The 22,077-nt window shown below is 35.7% G+C and overlaps 1 protein-coding gene across 1 annotated transcript; it reads right to left on the bottom strand.

Annotated features, from left to right (window-relative positions):
* Positions 1-15,006: 15,006 nt before the first annotated feature.
* On the bottom strand, positions 15,007-17,507 carry LOC145043795 (protein PTST, chloroplastic-like). The gene is made up of 9 exons (XM_078992548.1): positions 17,367-17,507; positions 16,971-17,023; positions 16,654-16,864; positions 16,484-16,573; positions 16,308-16,376; positions 16,119-16,224; positions 15,940-16,028; positions 15,693-15,805; positions 15,007-15,234 (listed from the first exon to the last, which is right to left on the bottom strand). Exons 2-9 carry the CDS (start codon positions 17,015-17,017, stop codon positions 15,132-15,134), a joined length of 828 nt encoding a protein of 275 aa, XP_078848674.1. The 5' UTR covers positions 17,018-17,023; positions 17,367-17,507; the 3' UTR covers positions 15,007-15,131.
* Positions 17,508-22,077: the final 4,570 nt, after the last annotated feature.

Below are 22,077 nucleotides of genomic sequence, written 5' to 3'. Positions count from 1 at the left end.
GTATGGGCCATGGATGCAATGGTTGGGCCTTATTGGGCCAAGAGGCCTATGAAGGATATTGGACTTGGACCTGGGCCCATTAGTAAGAAAAGAGTATTTGGGCCGTAGGGAGGGGTTTAGATGTTGGTTTCCCTTCATTAATTTAATGTTCTAATAGTGATTATATTACCTCTATTATTGTCCAGCTCGGTGGATTGCGGACTATTAGGAGCGTAGTGTTTGTATTCAGTAGATTGAGGAGAGTCTTCTCACCATACCCATAGGTTTAAGCCACCAAGGCTGACCCATTATGTGTTTATGGTATATGTGTTAGCCATTATGTGCTTTATATAATATGTGATTATATTTTTTGCATGAAGACCCCCGGAGGAGCCCGTGTCATTGGATGTAAGACCATGTGGGGTAGCCCATGATCATCCTAGGTAAAGACCATGTGTGGTATCCCATGGCATTCGATGTAAGACCATATGGGGTAGCCCATGGCAGTCCTAGGTAAAGACCATGTAGGGTAGCACATGGCACTATTACAGGTTTTGTGCATGGTTTATGTGATATGTGTGTAGCTTTAATTAGCTAACAAGATATACGCATGTGTGGTGTATGGTATGCACTGGGGAACTCACTAAGCGTTTCTCTTATAGGTTGTTGATTTTTTTTCAGGTACATCTGAGTCCAAGGGCAAGGGCAAGGCATAATGGCGCAACATACACTCTAACTCTCTCTTTCATTATTAGGAGTTGGGGATACTCTGGTGTTTTGAATAATTTGTAATGAATCGTTGATTTGAAAACCATTATGTAGGAATTTCATGGTTTATGCATTTATGTTTTATTAATTAAAAGCGTAAATTTTCTTTGAATTTTTGGGTTGTTACAAGTTGTTATCAAAGCCTTGGTTTGAGGGATTCAGGCACACTTTCGGGTGTTTCAGGACTCAAACTGAGGAAATGGTAAAAAAAATGTTTTCAAAGTAACTTAAATGAGTTTTCAAAGGGAAGACAAAAGATAAGAGTGCAACGCGCATGATCAGCTGAGCCAAGCAAGTAGTTCCCCAATATTTTAAGCCATGTTATACTGATAATTGAGCCTTATTGATTATCTGGAACTTGCTATGTGTATGTTTTTTAAATTGTATACGGTCAGGAGCTTATAGCCTCAAAATGATTGATTTGGACTTATTTCCTATTCCTTGTTTGGTTGTGGTTCTAGGGTAGAGTCTCTTATTCGAAATCCTATTTGATCCTTTTCTGTGTACAATTTGCATGCATAAGGGAAACCTATCAAGATTGGTATGATTGTAGAGTGAAACTTAGGACAACCTGAGGCTGGGGTATTCGGTAATCGTGGGATATGGTTTGTTGTGGGACGAATTGAAGTTATCAGATAGAACAGTAATGAAAGATACATGTAGATGTGGAAGGTAGTATTGGGCCCATAATACTGGAAGCACAGGACCTGTACCCGAAGCATTGTTAGATCAGACAACTTCAAGGAGGACCGATGTGGGAAGATCCCTTATATGGAAATCTTGATCATTATAATTGTTGATATTTCAGTTCTGCATGGTGGTGACCCGTTTTGGAGTAGGAGGATCAGGATCGGGATCTGGATCCGGGGCGGGATCAGGAGACACTACTGAGGTCATTGATGAGAGGCTGTGCGAGCTCATTGCAGCCAAGGTTACCAGGGGCATCCTTGACGTGACCCCAGTCATATTTGGGAGGTGAAGGAGGGCATTATGGATATTATGGAGGAGAGACTTAGATCGTTCAGGGATGAGTTAGAAGCGGGTCAGGTGGGGAACCGAACTCCCTCGTTCGGGGAGTTCAAGGTGTGTCCGGGGTCAGGGAGCCCATTGTCATCCGATGTTGGGTAGCGGACATCGAGAACGCCCAGCACACGAGTTCTTGCTCGAATGCGGCTAAGGTTGGGTTTGGTTCATGTTTGTTGAGAGACACGGCCCACGATTGGTGGGTAAAGCTTACTAGCCAGGTGGGGCCAGCTGGAGTAGCCGATATGATACGGGCCGATTTTGTTCGGCGGTTTGATTTGGAGTTTGCACCACCTATTGAGGTGCAACACCTAGTAAGAGAGTTTCATGATTTGCAGCAGACCACCGAGACTGTAACGGAGATCACCGCCAAGTTTCGAGAGCGAGCTTTATTGATCCCACAGTATGCTACCGATGAGGAGATGAGGTGGACCCGATATCATTCCATGTTGAGGGATGATATTACAGATTTTGTAAGATTTACAGGGTGCACAACCCTGAATGAGATGGCGGAAAAGGCCCATGAGAGGGAGATGGAGTTAGATACCCACACGAAGTTCATGCATCTCCGCTGGAGATAGATGGTACATGTATTTGGCTATGGGGGTAGCTCTAGGAATCAAGTCGACTTGGAACTCGACTTGGCGTTCAGGAGGAAGTCCTAGAAGATCTTCAGGAAAGATATCAGGAAAGTTGTAGACTTCGAGGATGCTCTCGAGGTCTTTAACTTCTTGTTTTTTGCTAACTACACGAGCTAGGAATGCATGACACTCCTGTCGCAGATATTTTTGAGCTTTGATGCACGAAATGATGCGAAGCTTCGGTTGAGTTTGTCGTTGTAGATAACGAATGCTTCGCCATTTGGTAGATTAAGGAGAATGGATTTTTGTTACAAATAATATCAGCACGATTTGGTCTCAACCAATCCATGCCGATGATGATATCAAAGCTTTTTATAGAGACCAATATAAGGTCGATGGGAAAGGAATAGTCGTTTACAGTGAGAGTACAGCCTAGGAATGCATCGTAGTGTTCTCTTTCTTTCCGTTAGATATCTCGACGGTAAATGTTTCGTTTAGTGGTTAGGATTTGTGATTGAGCAATTGTGTGAATCTGTGACTGACAAAACTCCTCTCTGCACCATTATCAAAGAGTATGCATGCATAAGAGTAGTCTAGGAGGAACGAATCCCTAGCTAAGGTGGGATCCGATACTACCTCCTCCTGTCCCATGGATAGCACTCTCCATGTGTTGCCAGCATCTTTTTCCTTAAGGCAATTTCTTTTGTAGTGTCTGGTTTCACCGCACCCATAGTAGGCTTGGCTAATTCTAGCTCCGGAGGTCTGGGCATTTGCTTGTGTAGGTGTCTTGCAAAAGCGGGTTGTATGCCGCTTCTTGTTGCAGCTAGTGCACTGTAACTCCCGGCAAGGCCCATGATGATGATAGTTTCATTTGTCACACTTAGGGAGAGTTCCAATGTATCTACTAGGGGGTGCTTGAGTAGTGGGAACTGCAGCAGGAATGGTAGCAGCGTGGACTGGCACTATTTTCTGTTTATTGGAGGGCTCCTACGATGACTGGCCCTTCCGTTTATTTCAGAAATTTTTCTTTACACTGCCACTATCCTTGGGTTGTTTTGGAATAAATGTCACGGTATATTAGTGACCCCCATTAACTATCAGTGTCTGTGCCAGAGTCTTGGTGCTGCTAAATATGAGTGGTTTCGTAGCTAGAATATTCCCTTGAGTTGAGCGAGTCAGTCCCCAAATATATCTCTCCACTTTCTTACTCTCTAGGGTGACCATCACAGGATAAAGTAGAGCCAGATTACTAAACCTAGTAGTGTATGCAGCAACGTTGGAACCCTTCATCTTCAGGTTCCACAGCTCCTACTCCAGTTTTTTCATTTCGCCCCTAGGGCAATATTCAACTAGAATTAACTCCTCAAATCATCTTAACTCATAGCATTAGCTACCGGAAGAGTTGGGGATTTGACTTGGTTGTTCCACCAATTTAGTGCTCTATCAGCGAAGGTGCATGCGGAAAATTTCACCTTGCTTGCCTCGGGGCACTCACGGATCTCGAAGATTGATTCGATTTTCTTGAACCAACGAGTTAAAACAATGACACCTCCAGTGCCATCGAAGGACTTGAGTTTCATATTCATGAAATCCTTGTAGGAACACTCCCTCGGGTGTCCTTGACTATCTCCCTATTTGGAAGGGTTGGCACCACTGCCCGCCCCGCTTGTTCCACTTGCGTTAATTTGTGATATTACAGCAGCCACGACGATTGTAACTGTTGCTTGAAACATAGAAGGATTGTACGGATGAGGTGGTGGTGGCGGTGGATTGTTGTTCTTTCGATTAGACTTCTTTAGAGGCATCTTTCTCTAAAATGGTTAAGATAAAAATGATGATAAGTCCTCTATAGGGATTATGAGTCAGGTGATATTGAACACGACATATCTCGTCTTGACAGTTACAGTGTTCTATTAGGCGATTTACAGTGGTTGTCTATTAATACAAGTAAACAATCGCCATGAAAATAACAGCAACACTTGGAAAGAATTTGTATCATGGGATTTGTGCCTGATCCTCCTATAATCACACAGTGTACACAAAATATATAACTAAAACTAAATCGGCCTTCGATTAGGTGATCCTACTATAAGTCCACAACCAAACAAGGAACAGGAAGTAAAGTTAAATCACTTATATTGGGGCTATTAAAATTTTACTTATATATAACGTATATATATACACTTAGTAAGTATAGTTCTGATGGCAAGGTTCATTTATTTCCTATGCTTGGATCTAGTATTATAGTGCTACAAAATACTCCTATAGTATTTTATATGTATGTTCAGTTCTAGTGTTTCATTTTTATAGAGTTGGGTAAGTTTTAGACTTCTTTGCAACTGCATTATCACTCCCAAACACATGTTGGTCGTATCTCAAATAAATATAGATGATCTGGCTATATTTATCCAAGATATGATTACATAATTGTCCAGGGTTAACCGTATTGTCAAACATCTAAATACTTTTGTTTTGTTCTTCTTGTGATGCTATTTCTAGTATGTATGTAGTGTTAGTATACTTCCTATAAAATACTTAGATTTTAAAAGTATACTTTTATTTCAGAGCACTACAGGCCCCTTAGTGTTTATATTTGTATATCATGTAAGGCTTGATATACTTAGTTCACTATAAACAATGTTCTGATGCCAATCTGTCACACCCCAAAACCTTGATGGAGAAAACATTCGGGGGCAGAGGACATCATGTATAGTATCACAACAATTGTATAATAGGAATCAAAGCAAACACATCCATTAAATTGATAAGGTAAAGTATTTACATTCGTTTCATACATAGTTTGTAAGACATCAAAATGTATAACAAAAGTGTAACGACGTGACTCTGGAAGCTCCGTCTTCTCAAAATGTAGCGGGTCTACCTGTCTTATCTGTTCCCTAAGAATACAAGTGATTTTGAAAGTGTATCAACATTTAAGTTGGTGAGTTCATAAGTATGTTTTAGTGATGGAAAACTTGTCTTTGAACTTTGAAAATGCTAGTGTGTTTCTCAAGATAATCAAATATTTTCTCTAGTGAAAGATTTGTTGTCATGTATGTTCCTTGAAAATGTTTGGATACCACCAGTTGTAGTGAAAGTAGTGTATTATATTGGCGTTTGAATAAAACCATAGTATGAATGCTTGAAATCACCAGGTGTAGAGTAAAGTCGTGTACCATATTAGTGTTTGCGTGAAAACCATGTATGAATGTCTTGGAATGTAAAGTAGTGTACCATAGTTTTATTAATGAAAATAAAACCATTGAAGTAGTGTTAATCTCGTAAACAAATGTTTTAGTTATATTGTTCTATGTTTCATATAACCATGCTAATATGACCTAGTGGCCTCTACGACGTTCTTCAGGCGTCGGTAAACTGGCATTTCTCACCCCAGGCATGCCTGCCTAACTATAGCTAGCATTGTGGGTGTGGGATTGTTAGTCTCGTATAGATCTATACATAAACCTCACGCTCTCCATCCGGTAGACTCTAGTTACAATTTATAGGACTTGAACCTGTACCCTGGTTGGTACCTGAAGTTGTGCCTCACAACCCTGTATTAACTAGTTTACATGTAGTGTTATAGTGTTATCTTGTAATTGATACTGTATGTATTACCTTATAGTGTAAAATAGATATACTTAAATAATTATTATAGTAGTGTATCCTTGTAGTAGTGAAATAGAGTAGTGTGTCCCAAACTATACCTATTATAGTTTGAATAAATGTTTTGTATCTGTGTATTATTCATAGCAAAGTAATGTAGTGAATCCCAAAGTATACCAATCATAGTTTATTCGTAGTGTTCTGTAATGCATTGATAACGTTTGCAATTTAATTGTATGTAAGAAAAATACCATTATGCTCAACATATTACAAAAGGGTTAAAATACATAAAATATTTTTAGAAAGTGTAGTGAATAATCGTTATGAAACAATTGCAAAGGTTTTTAAAATATTTAAAATTATTTTTATAAACACAATAGTGCTTGTGTTTCACTTGTATTCCCTACCCCCCCCCCCCCCCCCGAAAATATATATATATATATATATATATATATATATATATATATATATATATATATATATATATATATATTAAAAACGTTAAAAATGTAGGGGTATGAATTCACCTCGTATGTGCTTTTGAGTTTGGATAGCAAAGCGGTAGAGACGATCCTCGGGTTGTTGTACGAGCAAATAACGTTACACTAAAACAATTTTATATGATGTCGTATTTAAATTAATAAGAACATTAATTTAAATAATGGGTTAAATAATAATTTAATTATGAGGAAGACTTACAATTCAATTGGAAATTAATTGGAAATGTGGAAATGGAGTTTTCGAATGGCAAAATGGGGTTTATGGTTAGAATGTTGGTGTTCACGGTTGGATCTTGAATTATTACGAAGACTTGAATGTTGCTTGAAGATTTGAAGATGAGTATGAATTTTCAAGATAGGAATTATGATGATTTGAAGGAATATGGGCGTAAACACTTGAAGATTGAGAGGAAAGGAGCTGTTCACGGATGAAGATTCAGAGAATTTTTGAAGTGGTTTACGATTGAGAATTTGAGAAATTAATTGTTTCAGGGTGTAAACACACACACACACACACACACACACACACACACACATATATATATATATATATATATATATATATATATATATATATATATATATATATATATGGTGTTTTTATGTTGAATTGGCATTGGGCCACAGGTGTTTACAGACCATTAATGGACTTGAATTGGGTTTTTAGCCCAATAAGAGGGTGTTCACAGTTGAGCTTGGCCGTGAACACATGTTTGGAAACTTCTTGGATCGTGAACTATTTCCTTGAATTGTTTTTGGGACTGTGAACTCCCTTTTGATTTCATTTTGGCCGTAAACTCCACTTAGGGGTTTTACCTTTGGCCGTAAACTCTATTGGGAGTTTAATCCTTGGTCGTGAACTCCTTTTTGGAGTTGTTTTGATGATTTAAACTTTCAATTAACTCAAGTATAGCCCCTTAACTTTGAACTAGTGTAAGTTTGACTTAATCACATGTGATTTTATGTTAAGTATTTAGCCTTTAGTAGCTTACTTCACCATGGTTTTCGACATGTATTTGTATATAAGTTAGTTAAGCACACTTGTAGTTTAGAGTTTTACTAAAAGGAAATGATGGGTTGTCACAACGCTCAAATTGGTGGAGGGAACAGATAAAGACGGATGAAAGAAACCGTCAAAGCAAACCTATCACAAGAACATAGCGAAGAACAAATGTAACCGGAAACGGAGTAAATCGAGAGAACAAAGAGGCTGGGGGATGTAGAAAGAGATTTGAGTCGTGGTGAACGAATGAAACATATGGAATCAAGAAACATATATTAAATCAGTGGAGTGATGGAGTGGGAACATCAACTTAGTGCAATTAGTGATATTTGGATAAAAACGATTAGTTGAGGTTGCGGTGATAGAGCAATACAACACGTACCCAAACACTAATCCACACACGGACCAACCACTCGATGTGCAAAAAAATAAAATAAAAAATGGTAAAAGATAAAAAAAATAAAAAACATACCCACCAAATAAAAAAGAAAAAAGAAAAGAAAATTCCCACAGATGAGAACAAATTATTGTTTGCACGGGGACTCAAATAATATATATATATATATATATATATATATATATATATATATATATATATATATATATATATATATATATTCTTAATAAAACACTCTTAAATGTTCATTTCACAATGTTTAAAACACTCCTAAATGTTCAAATGGGTCACTACGGCCCAATAGCATGTAAAAACCATTAACAGTCTGTTAGCCATGAAATTGGGTCACCTGAGGCCCAATAAACATGTATAATTATGTTGGACCCAATAACCACGATATTGGGCCACAAAGGCCCAATAACACGAATAGAAGATATTTGAGCCCAACCATTGAATCATTTAGGCTTTATCGAGTTTAAGTTCGTATTGTTGGTATTTTGTTGTCTACTAAATGTTCATTTCACTATGTTTAAAAAAAATAACTTAACGTTTGAATTATAACGAAACTTATATATATATATATATATATATATATATATATATATATATATATATATATATATATATATATATATATATATATATATATATATATATATATAATCATGCGTTATAAACTTGATATTTTTAACCAAAATATTTATAATTGTTTATTTGGTCCAAAAACATCTAGATTGACCATTGTGGCCCCTTTTTCTATAAAAATGGCACTTTTAGTCACTTTTTATGAAAATTTACATTTTTGGTCCTTAAACCATTTTTTTGACATTTTCCACCCAAACTTTATTCGAATATTAATTTTAGTCCAAAACTATTGCATTTGTCATTTCTAGCCTTTATTTGTAAAAAGTTTACATTTTTAGCCTAATTTCTATAAGTTTTTCAATTTTGACCCCAGAATCAAAGACTTTGCATTTTTAGTCTAAATTTGGTAATAAACTCAGTTTTAACCCCTGAAAAACTTTATTTACATTTTAGACCCATAGTTTGTTGAGTTTTCCAATTCAGCCCCTCAAAAACCTCATTTTTTCGCATCCTTGGGCCCAAAACTCGTCAGGCCCCATTTTAAGCCCATTAAGCTAAAATTTATGTTTTTGACCCTTTGAAAACTATTATTTTCATAAAAAACAGTTTTTATACAAATAAACAACTTATAACCCTCATAAAACCGACAATTTAAAATTTACACCCAATCTTTGTTATTTTTGCAATAACGACAGTTGTAAGGTTCTTTGGTTTTGTTTTTCACTTTTAAACTTAAGGGCCCTTAGATATATGATGAATGTTGTTTATTATGTTTTTGTTTATGATTCTTTCACCATTTTTGATATAGATCTAGAAATATAACAAATATTACATATTATCACAACCAAAAACTAAAGAAATCACATATAGCATGCAAACACACATAGATCATCACATAATACTTGTATTCTCCCCCCAAAAACAAGTAAAAACTGAAAAAAAAAAAAAAAAAGGGTTTGTACTCACCTTGATTAGTTGCTTCGGTTTTGAAGAAGGTGTGAAGAAGATTTTTGGTCCTAGCAAGCCTCCTTGAGTTGATTTCAAACTTAAGAAGCTTCTAAGGTGTTCATGGAATAAAATTTGTAAGAACGAGTTCTAGATGTTGTAATGGAAGAAGATGTTTGTGTTTGATAGCACTTACCAAATATTGACAACACTTGATGAAGATCCTTAAATCCAAGCTAAAGTTTTGAGATTTCTTTGAAGGAAGAAGGAATATGATCTTTGAGAGTAATGAAGAGAATTTGTGTAATGTGTGTGTGCGCGTTCCTCTCGACTGAAGATAAGAAGAGAGGGGAGAGAGAGAAGTGAAATGACCATTATGGATCTATTTTGGTCCATGCATGGGGATATGAAGGGTAATATGGTGGTGGCACCTCCCAAAGTCAACTATCCTTATAATACTTCTTTTCCCCGTGTTCTTATAATTGGGCCGATATTTGCGCTAGGAGGAAGGAGGTAATTTGATTTGGCCCACTTCTTATCATGGTTCGAAATTATTAGGTCCATAAAGAAGTTTTCGGCCTATTGGGCCTTTAGGGTAGTTTACGGCCCAATTTGCATAAAAGAATAATTTTTATGGCCCATTAGGGCTTATTGGATTTGTTATGGCCCATTAGGGCTTATTGGATTTGTTATGGCCCATTAAGGTAAACCAATTCATTTTGGATTCATTATGGCCCAAAATGTTAAGCTTGTGAAAGTGGGTCCAATTAGGGCGCATTTAACGATCCTAAGCTCAAAATAGTCAAATTGGAAGCTTATTGGTCTATTAGGCTCAATAAGGAAATCCTAGTCTGTAATGGACTTAAACCAGGATTTTTAGGGTTTCTAATCTTTGGTTGACCATTTGAAGTGTTTGTATAGAGTGTTTGATGAAATTTCTTGTTATATAATAAACATCATGCATACTTTCAAGTTTTAGTCACAAATGTTACTCTTGTTAATGTTTACAAAAACCTTTGAATTCCTAGTTGAGACATCGGGCATACGTGTCAGAGAGCCAAAACCCTAATCTTCGGACATGAGGCCTATTTAAACAATATTATGTCCCTTGGACTTCACCTCAAAGAACCTCCATAGACCTAGAGCATCCTTGTACCCCCAAAGAACCTTATGAGATCATTCTTGAGCTTAAAAGAGTGCATTTGTGACCTTTTACTGTTCATTGCAAGAAGAAGAAGTAGTCAAGCAAGCTTGGATCATATAGGTGCTTCAAGATCCTGCACCAAACTCACCTTACAAAGCTTCTGGAGGTAAAAAAGCTTGCACTTTTCCATCTAAATCCTTAGATCTAGCTAGGGTTTTCTAGTTTTTCCCATTTGGTTGGTTTTGGACCTCTTTTGGTGAGTTAAGATCTCCATAAGATGAGGATGATAGATCTGAGGTCCCTTGGTCGTTTAGAAGCATAAAAATGGGATATTGATGGATATTTAGGCCTCATGAATGTATTAAGAACATTCAAAAGGTCTTAATGGAAGTGTTGGACGATTTTGAGGCATGAAAGGGCATAAAGTTGGCAACTTTATGCCTTAGGACGTTTTAACAGACATAGATCTGACTTTTGTTCGTGAGGAAACCAACCATTAAGCACTTAATGGAGAAAGTGCTTACACTGGGTGTACTCTGGGCGTAATTAGTGGTATGCAGTGCATAGCCCCAAACCCTTAGTACGCTGTGTGTACCAAGATGGTACGATGGCCGTACGCAGCAGTAGTTGGGCCTTAAACTGTTTTGGGCCTTTAAGTGTGTGGGCCTCATTTGGGTATAGGGCTTGGTTGTGTTTTGTGAATTATGGACTTATTCATCTGTATGGGCCATGGATGCAATGGTTGGGCCTTATTGGGCCAAGAGGCCTATGAAGGATATTGGACTTGGACTTGGGGCCCATTAGTAAGAAAATGGTATTTGGGCCTTGGGGAGGGGTTAGGAGGTTGGTTTCCCCTTCATTAATTTTAAAGTTCTAATATTGATTATATTACCTCTATTAATGTCCAGATCGGTGGATTGCGAACTGTTAGGAGGGCAGTGTTTGTATGCAATAGATTGAGGTGAGTCTTCTCACCATACCCATTGGTCTAAGGCACTAAGGTCGGCCTATTATGTGTTAATGGTATATATGTTAACCATTATGTGCTTTATCTGATATGTGATTATATGTTTTTCATGAAGACCCCTGAGGAAGCCCGTATCATTAGATGTAAGACCTTTGTGGGGTAGCCCATGGTCGTCCTAGGTAAAGATCATGTGGGGTAGCCCATGTCATTGGATGTAAGACCATATGGGGTAGCCCATGACAGTCCTAGGTAAAGACCATGTTGGGTATCCCATGACACTATTACAGGTTTTATGCATGGTTTATGTGATATGTGTGTAGCTTTAATTAGATAACAGGATATGTGCATGTGTGGTGTATGGTATGCTCTAGGGAACTCACCAAGCATTTCTCTTACAGGCTATTGATTTGTTGCAGGTACATCTGAGCCCAAGGGAAAGGGCAAGGCGTGATGGCGTAGTGTCCACTCTCTCTCTCTCTCTCTCTCTCTCTCTCTTTCACTATTAGGAACTGGGGACACTCTGGTGTTTTGAATAAGGTGTAATCAATCGTTGATTTGAAAACAATTATGTAGGAATTTCATGGTTTATGCGTTTAGGTTTTATTAATTAAAAGCGAAAAATTTCTTTGAATTTTTGGGTCGTTACAATGTTTCCTGCCCACTAACTCGTTGATACTGTTAACATTCACTTCCTAAATATCAACATTTCAGTTGCCATTGTTTGAATCAATCACAGTTGCCCCACCAAGATCTCAGCTCTTCTCTCTTAAATCTCTCTCCTTCCCCTATATCAGACATTTTCTTTTTAAACGTTTCACACACCTACTTCATCTCTACTCTCTTAATTTTATTAGACAAGCCCTAGATGACGACTATCACCATCAATGGCATTGTTGGCACCACCTTCGTTATCTTCATCCGCCGCCGGAATCTTCAAATCCATCCGCTTTATCAGCCAATGCTGGAATTCTCAATCTGCAAAACTCAACACTCATGTAATGCTTTTGTTTAGTGAAGACAGAGAGTTGAAGAATGACGATGTCTCAAGTAAGCATCGATTTAGGTAAAATCTTGATTTTAGTTCTAATTTTTAATCTCAAGTGTTTTCTTTTGTTCTTATAATTTCTATCTATTGAGGGTCAGAGATTGAGGGTCAAAGTTAGACATCTAAAAGATTGGTAAAAGGCTCAAAAGGTTTGAATTTTTTTTTTCTATTCGCTTTCTTCTTCCAGTTTTCCATTGGTATTGAACTTGATGGTCCTTCGATTGCATCAATTTCTTACCTTTTCCAGTTGATCTTGGATTTCGATTCCATACCAACTATGCGATCATTTGCTTGAGTGAGTGATGTGGGTAATTTTTGGTATTTTTAAATTATTTTGTATATATTTATATTTTTCGATTTTTTTTTGCAAAGGTTTGTGGTGGGTCAATATGCAGATGTCAATTCTTTAATAGTTTTCCTAGTTTCAATCAGTTAAGACGTATTAATTTTGTAATTTTGGTCTGTTTTACAATTCAATTTTAGATTACCTTGGATCTATTGTTTGGGGTTTACCCAAATAGATCCCCAAATCCAATCTAAATGCTTTCCATCCTTCCTCCTCATCTTTTGGTTTGTTAGTATTATTTTTCCCTTCATGACTTTTTCATTATATATCTAACAAGTCACCATTATCTTAGCTATTGTTTATTGTAGCTCTTTAATGAATGTTGGCTATACTACTTTTCTCTATTTCAAGAAGAAATATTTTGATAAACCATGTTTATCAACCTCTTAAAAATGTTTGTTACATGGTTCTCTATGTGTGTATTCATAGTTTTGTGATATTTCATCCTTCCATATTAAAATATAAGCATCTTGAGCACCCAATCTAAGTTTGAGCACTATAAATTCAATTTTGTACTCAAGGAAAATATAGGACGACCCCCAATGATGTGTTCATGTTGAAAAAGTTTTTAGTTGTTCTTCGATCTTTATTACCTTTTTGTTGTTTCTTTTTGTAGGATTGGATGCTCAAGAGATAATTTTTCATACATGTTGTATGTAGACCCATTGTGTCCTCCTGATAATGCACTCTTCTTTCTTTTCTTTCTACTCAGCTTATGCTCTGCTCTTCTTGATAGTTACAGAAAGATTAAAGACCAACATCTATGTCAATTATTATTTAACTTGATTTTTGTTGATTATGTAAGCTTACTAATTTAAATTAACGATTGTATTGTTACAGACAAAACGTTTAACTTTGTATAAAAAAACTGTTTGCAAATTCGTGATTAATGTTTAGGTTTTATAAAATTTCAATGTTATTTTAGGTTTGTCGACTGTGTATTATACGGGTTATAAGCTAGTATATATATAAACTATAATTGAATCTTACATATCTTTAGCATTCAATATCACATAATTTGTTGATTAGGTTTATTTGGTGTGGATATTGCATCCACCTCACATTGCAACAAAGTTAACCGTTTACAATGCATTCCAATGGTATAATCAGAACCAATAAAAAGTTTAATGACATTAACCTCATCTTATTTTATTGGGAAACAATGCCTTTTTTAACGGCTGGATTTTCATCTTATTTTATTGGGAAACGATACCTTTTTTAACGGCTGGATTTTCATATATTTAAACTAGTAACTAAAAAGAAGCTTGAAAAGGGAAAAAACAATTACACAGAAATAGACAAACTTAGTTTTACGTAACAAACCAATTGAATAAAAACTCAACAATAGAATAAAAAGTGTTTATCTTCTAACTCTATTCCTGCTATGAAGACTACTGAATTACAATCTTTCCATAAAACACACTGTAAAGAATTGTATTTATCCTAATTTTTCAGCAAAAACGTAAAAAAAAATTAGTACTTAAGTTTTGTTCTTTTAACTGTATATCAAGGTGTGTTGAAGGTGTCCCTAATGAAGAGGTTGATGTTCATGTCTCATGATAGACAAATATATATAGATTAAGAAGTCCAACTAGAAAATAAAAAAAAAATGTCTATCCACAGTTGAAACCCATGAGATAATTTTATTATAGAATAATTAAAAATAATTACTAAAATGGTCGTATGGTTTACCAAAATGATGTGTTTCGTCTCTATATTTTTTTTTTTTTGGATTCACACCGTTCTTGTTATCTGATTTTTTTGCGTTTTTGGTTCCTGATCGATTTAAAAAGACTAAAATACCCTTACTGATTATTTTAATTGTTTTCTTTATTCAAAAGTTATAATATTGTTTAATTCCAAATGATTATCACTAAAAGTCACCTTGATTATTGGTTTGTAGTAATATATTTTTAAGTCATCGTAGCAGTTTGTTTTTTTAAGTGTTGTCATAGTAGTTACGGATCAATAAATGCAAACTTCGTAAAACATGGTAATATGGTTAACATTTAATTTGAAAGAGAATTTAGTAAGTACCTAAAATACCCCTTCATAACATAAAACTAAAGAAGTTTATGAACCAATATGTAAATTTAGAAAGAAAAAAAAAATCTCTGTAAAAGATAACTATTCGACTTCTCTACGTCAACAAAAAAGATAACAATAACATGTTTACATCTTTTAGATTAGACGTAGTAAAAAAATAAAAATTTATTCTATATAGACAAAAATACCCCTCATATTATTCAACAATCAACAAGTTGTTCTCCATTAATCCTTCTCCAACGGTTGGGTATTCGGGTGATAGGGCCCACTCTCCATCCACCAAGAACTTAATTTCATACCTTCATTATGCAAATTAATACATTTATCAAAATAACTGAAACGGACAAAATTACACATTTGGTCCCTATAATTACCAAAAAGACCAAGGCATGACATTTTGAGGAATTTTGGACACAAGGGGTGCTTTTCATGTTTAAAATGAACAAAGGAGATCCTTTTATCTTTTTATCTAACTCTCTTAATTTTTTCAGTTAAGTTCCATATGAAATGATATATTTTCCCTTTCTACTACAAGGACCATTTATGTAATTTTGTCTATTATTTATTAATTCCAAAATGAATTATTTTCAAAAAACATTAGCACCAAAAATTAAATTTTTAGTAAGTCGTTCGTTTTGCACTAATAAAAAAATAAACACTCGTATAAGGCTCACCAGATAAAACAAAACTTTATCAAATACAGACACACATCATTACTCACATGTCATGTCATGTCAAACAATGTTATTATTTTTACCTTCCAGGTCTAAGCATTATAGATGTAGAAAAGCTCGTGTAAGAACCAGTATACTCTGCCGATAAATCTTCTCCATGACTCCATCCATCAAAAGACCCCATAACTTGCACACTCTTAAAAAAAAAAAAAAAAAAGTTGTTAACTCATTATATTATTATATGTTAAAAGAATTTAAATACAAAAATTTAAAAAGATATAATTATAAAAAAAAAAAGATGATTTTGTTTTATTGTCGTAACACACACACCTCTGCCATACCATACCAGTGTAACGACACCTCTTTCGATTGTGCAAGTTCGACTTCTTTAATTTGTTTCTTTAATTTCTCTTGAACACCTTTTTTTTTACGCATTAAAACAATAAGAAACATGGTTTTGTAAATTTGTTTTTGTTATAAAAAAAAAAAAGTGTATAAAATTATCGAACCTTGTAATTGTAAAAGAAGAAGAGATTGAATGTATTTCCCATTTATTTTTCTTGAACCAGCTGGAATGCCATAACTAACAATTTCTTTTGCCATATTTAATAATCCCTGAATAATATAATTTTATAATAATAAAGAGGCATAGTTACACAAATATTAAATTCATTTTTAATTAAGTTAATGGACATAACCTGAATCTCAAGTTCTGTTACAGCAAGTTCACTTTTAAACTCAGCCAAAGCCTCTTCTCTCACAAGTAACTACAAATAGATGTAATTTTAATTAAAACTCAAAAGAGTATATAAAATTTGTTTTAGTTATTAAAAATTTATAAGTATTTTAGTTAAAAGATTACAAAATAAAAGACCTGACGTTTGAGATAACGATTGTGTTGATTAGCTTCACTCAACTTTCTTAAAAGCTTTGCCCTTTCAGCATTAGCAAGAAGTGCCTTTAACTATAAAGAAAAGTTATGTTTAAACCTTAATAAAAAAAAAAAAACATCACATTGCAAATAAAAAAAGAACATATACATACTTGATCATTGTCGATTGGTTGTTCAAGAACATGTTCATCGTCACCATTTGAGTTTTTTTTGGATTGAAGTGATGAAGATTGTTCATTAAGAGTGGGAGGAAAACAGAGTAGTCTACAATGGGGATAACGAATAACATTTCTTATATATTGAAATCCATGAATGCTTCTATTTGGCCACAAAATCCATGATATTTGTTTGTTTCTGCATCGACTGAAGAAAGATGATAGAAAGTGGTAAAGAATTAAAGAAAGAAAGCAAATAATTTTATAATCTGTGTTGAATATCCAGAATATATAAGAGAAATATAAAGTCTTACCCAGATAACAATCCTTGTATTGATGTACTCATTGTATAACACTCCATGATGCACTGTTAGAAACAAAAGAAAGGAAATTATTGGCTAAATTAATAAATAATTGGTGGTTATTGAGACGATTACAGTCCATATTCAAAGATTTGCGATGAAATTGGGTTAATTTGCTTTGATTGCGACTCTGATTTTGGGGGAAAAGAAGTCGGACTTCCTCAAGTTAATCGGAAGCAAGTGAACCCTAGAATTGTGAACTATCAATTAGCTAAAACGGAAGAAGGTTTGTAATTGGCATTTTATCAAACACGTTGAATACACTAAAATCGTATATGAAATTAATAGTGAACTACTTAACATCATCATAGAAATCAGAAATTGATTTCAGAATTAGGAAAAACTCACCTACGATTACGAGCCCACAAATATCCGGTAGTCGGCTGCTGTGATTTGAGTGCCTCTCGTTTGAACGGCGTACGTCGACTTCATAGATTTCTGGTATAAAGATTATGTGAGGCAGTGAACGGGAGGGAAGCAGAGCATGGTGTGACACGTGTTAGGCTATTTATTGGCCGTCGGATTGTTAATATCCGATTTTACCGTTTACTTTAATCTACAAAACCTTCATTAAATATATGTTTTACAAGGCTAATTCAAACATCTTCTATTATATTTATATCCTAAAAGTTATATCTTTAGTGAATGGCATTTTTTGGAAAGTCGAAGTTTTGTAATAGTACAAAAATCAGGATTAAATTTTTTATTTTTAGTTAAGCAAAAAGATTACAATAGTCACATTGTTTCAAAACTATTTAATAATAATAGTGTCAAATCATAGAGTAAAATGTCAGAACACAAAATTTTTGAGAGAAGTGAATATTGGGCCATCAGGTTGGACACTTCTCATTAGTATCAGAAGTATCTGAAATCACAATATAAATTGTAAGCAAAAGTTTAGTGAGTTTTTCTATAACATCCATAAAATTTTATAAAATTTAAACTTTTAAAAACAACAATTTTTCTATAGAAGTGCTTACAAAAACCATTGTTCCCAAAACATTATTTAAAATCAGAATCTTTTTCAACATAGTTTTTAAAAACATTCACATTATCAGAGTTTTCCAAAAATTATAAGTCCAAAACGTGAGGATGTGTACAGTCACGCCTTTACCGTGTCATAATCTACTGAAGTACCTAAAACCATAAACCAAAAATGTAAGCACGAAGCTTAGTGAGTTCCCCCAAAGTACCAACACCCAAACACATAACATATACAAATAGCAGCATACTATGGGTCCAATCAACCATCGAGTTGGAATACTATAGGCCCTCAACCATCGGGTTTGAATGCCAACATACTATGGGTCTAGTCAACCATCTGGTTGGAATACCCAAGGCCCTCAACCATCAGGTTGGTATGCTAACATAATATGGGTCCAATCATCCTCGGGATGGATTACCCTGGGGCCCATTCAACCATCGGGTTGGAATGCCCTAGCCTGTTGGTGTAACTTACACACAAAGGAGTGAAGCCTCAGGCACCGACCAATCATGTACACATATAACAGATAATCATATGACAGCCTACAGCCAAACAAGCAGATCTATAGATTAATAAGAATAGCAACATCCTATCTACCAGTATACTGATCTAACAGATCATAACAACATAGCAACATCCTATCTACCAGGATACCGATCCAGCAGGTCATAACCGCATATCAACATCCTATCTACCAGGATACCAATCTAACAGATCATAACAACATAGCAACATCCTATCTACTAGGATATCGATCTAACAAATCATAACAATACAATAACATGTATAATAGGGTATCAATCCAATGGGTCGGCATTAGTTCTTTCGACCCACAAGCACAGTGAGGACAACTTACCTCGAATGCAGAAACTCTACAAAAGAAATCCCTAGCTACTGCCTTGCTGGCTTCCCGAGCTATCAAACCCAACAATACACCCAATTAGCAATTGGGTGACACGCTATAATCTGTAATCCCTAATCCCAAAGTACAATGAGGACAACTTACCTCGAATGCAGAAACTCTGCAAAAGAAATCCCTAGCTGCTGCCCTGCTGACTTCCCGAGCTATCAAATCCAACAATACACCCAATTAGCAATTGGATTCCACGCTATAATTCGTAACCCTTACTTGGGTAAAATGACAATTTTACCCGGGACCCAATGTGATAACACAAAATTTAGGGCTATTATTATAACCGTCAATCTATCTGTGAATATGGTGTTGTCCGAATTACTGAGTTTTAGTGTATCTTAAGTAAAATAAATAAGTTTATCGTAACTATTATATGATGTCAGATGATACCTTACTTCCAAATGTGTAAATTGTAAACTGAATCAAACCGCTTAAACAACGTGAATTAATGCATTAGAAAAAAAAAAATCAAATTTTACATTAAGCAGTTTTGAGCAAAACAAACATTAAAATATTATAGTACATGTTCCCCTGTTTCCGAAAATATAAAGAACATCCAAAACGGAGTTCGTATGCAAAAGATACGACAATTTTAAGAAAACAGACAATATAACACTTTTTTATTTAATCGCGTAAAACCGAATCGATCCGTTGAGACACTTAAGCTTTGCCGACGGGATTTTCGAGAGTGTTTTTGGACTCAGGTTATAGTCTATTATTTAATTTCACACTCGAAATATTTTTAACAACAATATTTACAAAAGTTGCGAAAACGGACACTGCGAGCCGTTTAGACGCAAACTCATGAAACACCATTTCCCTGAGATCTGTAACTCTAAAAATTAATTTGTTTGAGGTTTTGGAATTCTTGAATTAAACTCTTTCTAACGGTATTCTCGAAAAAAATTCTCGATACACAGTTTCCGATGCACCAAAATTGGGGTGTTTTTTAGCACCTAATGGAGGTATAACCCATGTGGGACCCACATGGGATGACAGACTTCAAAAATCATATTTTTCTTACCTTGATCACGTGGGATTACTTCTCCTTCTCCTCTCCTTTCCTTTGTGTACAAGTTTCACCAAACTAGTACATTGCTAGGTTGGAAGTATGGCCACAAAGAGTGTGTGTGACCCTCTCTTACTATAAATAGGAAGTTTGGGTTCCTCCTTCAAGACACCAATCTCCAACTCTTTTCTCTATTCTCTAAAGAGCACTAAATCTCTCTAAACCACCCTACCACTCACTGCCACCATCGGAAAATACCATCCCTAAGCCTTGATTGCTGTAGTTTTCGATCCCTAAAGGTCCCTCCCCTCTCCCTTCATTGGAACCAGTCGAGATCAGCAAGAAAAAGATGGCAAAAGGACCACCGGCGTAGTCTCCTGCCCCTCCGTCACCTTCACTGTTGCTGCTGCTTTAAATCATCGACCACCACCACCAGCTGCCACCTCCAGCCACCCCTTCTACTATAAGCCTTCACCAACACCTCCTTTACACATTTCGTTTGTGGTCCATAGAGTTTCATCGATCAGAATAAACAAAAACAATTGTTTTTCTCTTTTTGAATGCCCGTAGACAATGGCGGATCTAGTATGTATCATGAGGTAGCCTGAGATGCCCCTCAAAAAATATTAGTAGTGTAATTTGTTATTGAATATTTTTTTCTTATTGTGTATTACACGATTTTTTTTGTCGGGAATACCCCTTTACTTATTGGGGATACCCCTTTACTTCGATCATGGATCCGCCACTGCCCATAGATGAACGAACACATGATGCTAATACCCCTGTGAATGCAAGGATCATATAAGTTACTGTACAAACTTCCTTTCAAAATAAATACATACGGTCCCTTAACTTCGAATTTGTTCAGCTTAGGTCCCTCCCTCTCAAAAACTACTTTCAAATCTAGTCCTAAACACCTAAACTATCATTTAAAATGTTCAAAACATACCCTCCGATAAAAATCCTTTTCAAAACAAATACAAAGCACACGAGTGTTCGTTTTAATTATTTAAATGACACCCCCTTCATGTGTTTTGTTTAATCAGTCTATGGACAAAACTTTCATTTTAATTATACATATTTAATGTAACACCGTAAAATTTAAAACAAAATTTCACATTTTTAAACACATTTTTCCAAAAACATTTATCAACAAAATCCCATTGTATCATACTTTTGTTTCACAAAATATTTCCCAAGATCAAAATACATAAAAATCCATACGTGTGTAGGAATCATGCCGGCGCCTTCCCGCGATCATCACTGGAACCTGAAACACATAACACATAACACTGTAAGCATAAAGCTTAGTGAGTTCCCCAAAATATCGTACATAACACATACTAGCCACTCGAGGCTATAACTCTGTTGGCCCGTGGGCCCTAACTCTATGGACCCTGTGGTCCTAACTCTGTGAACCTTTCAGTTTTAACTATGATATACTCTGACATACACATGATATAAGCCACATAGAAATAATGCAGTACAACACATCACATAATAGCATACGATAACTTTGTCACATATCTCTAATTACCACTTAAGGTAAAGTATAGTGAGAAGACTCACCTCAGATGTCCCGGTAAATCACTAACTGGGTAGAAATATGATTTAGCCTCCGCCTAAACACATAAAGTAATACTCTTATAAATATAACTCTCAGTCAAAGACCATTTTACCCCTCCTTTGGCTCAAAGGCCCTCATTGTTGACGAAACCCTAAAAGTCAACCAAAGTCAACGGTCAAACTTTGACCCGACTCGTCGTGTCTACATGTGTCCACTAACTCTTTTAGTCCTGTTTAACATGTCGAGTCCCTCCCTTTACTCGATGAGTCCCCAGGTATGAATCGTGGGGCCACCCTGACTCAACTCGCCGAGTCTCAAGAACAACTCGGCGAGTACATGCCATGCACAAACTCCATTGACCTCCTGAGGTCAGATCTGTTCCTCTAATCCATAAATCTGGCCTTTCCAAGCATAGTAATCACGTAAAGTCCAGACCTTGACACTCATATATCATCTAGATGGTCTCATTTGGTGATTTAGCCCCAAAAATGACATTCTAAGCTCATAACTCCCAAAATAAATCATAAAGCTCCAAGGGTTAAGGTCTCTAGACCTCTTTGAGTCCAGATCCAAAGCATAATTTAG

Source organism: Lactuca saligna, chromosome 4 (genome assembly GCF_052625555.1).
Source record: "Lactuca saligna cultivar CGN05327 chromosome 4, ASM5262555v1, whole genome shotgun sequence".
Lineage (NCBI taxonomy): Eukaryota > Viridiplantae > Streptophyta > Magnoliopsida > Asterales > Asteraceae > Lactuca > Lactuca saligna.
The sequence above is the reverse complement of the archived record's forward strand: the minus strand, read 5'-3'. Positions and strand labels throughout refer to the sequence as shown.

Excerpts from the sequence above, each read along its gene's own strand:
- LOC145043795 (XM_078992548.1), bottom strand. The coding sequence starts at position 17,017 with ATGGAGTGTTATACAATGAGTACATCAATACAAGGATTGTTATCTGG. Across the intron at positions 15,806-15,939 it reads ACTGGTATGGTATGGCAGAG|AGTGTGCAAGTTATGGGGTC; the intron begins GTGTGTGTGTTA and ends TTTTTTTTTAAG. Across the intron at positions 15,235-15,692 it reads ATAATGCTTAGACCTGGAAG|GTATGAAATTAAGTTCTTGG; the intron begins GTAAAAATAATA and ends TGCATAATGAAG.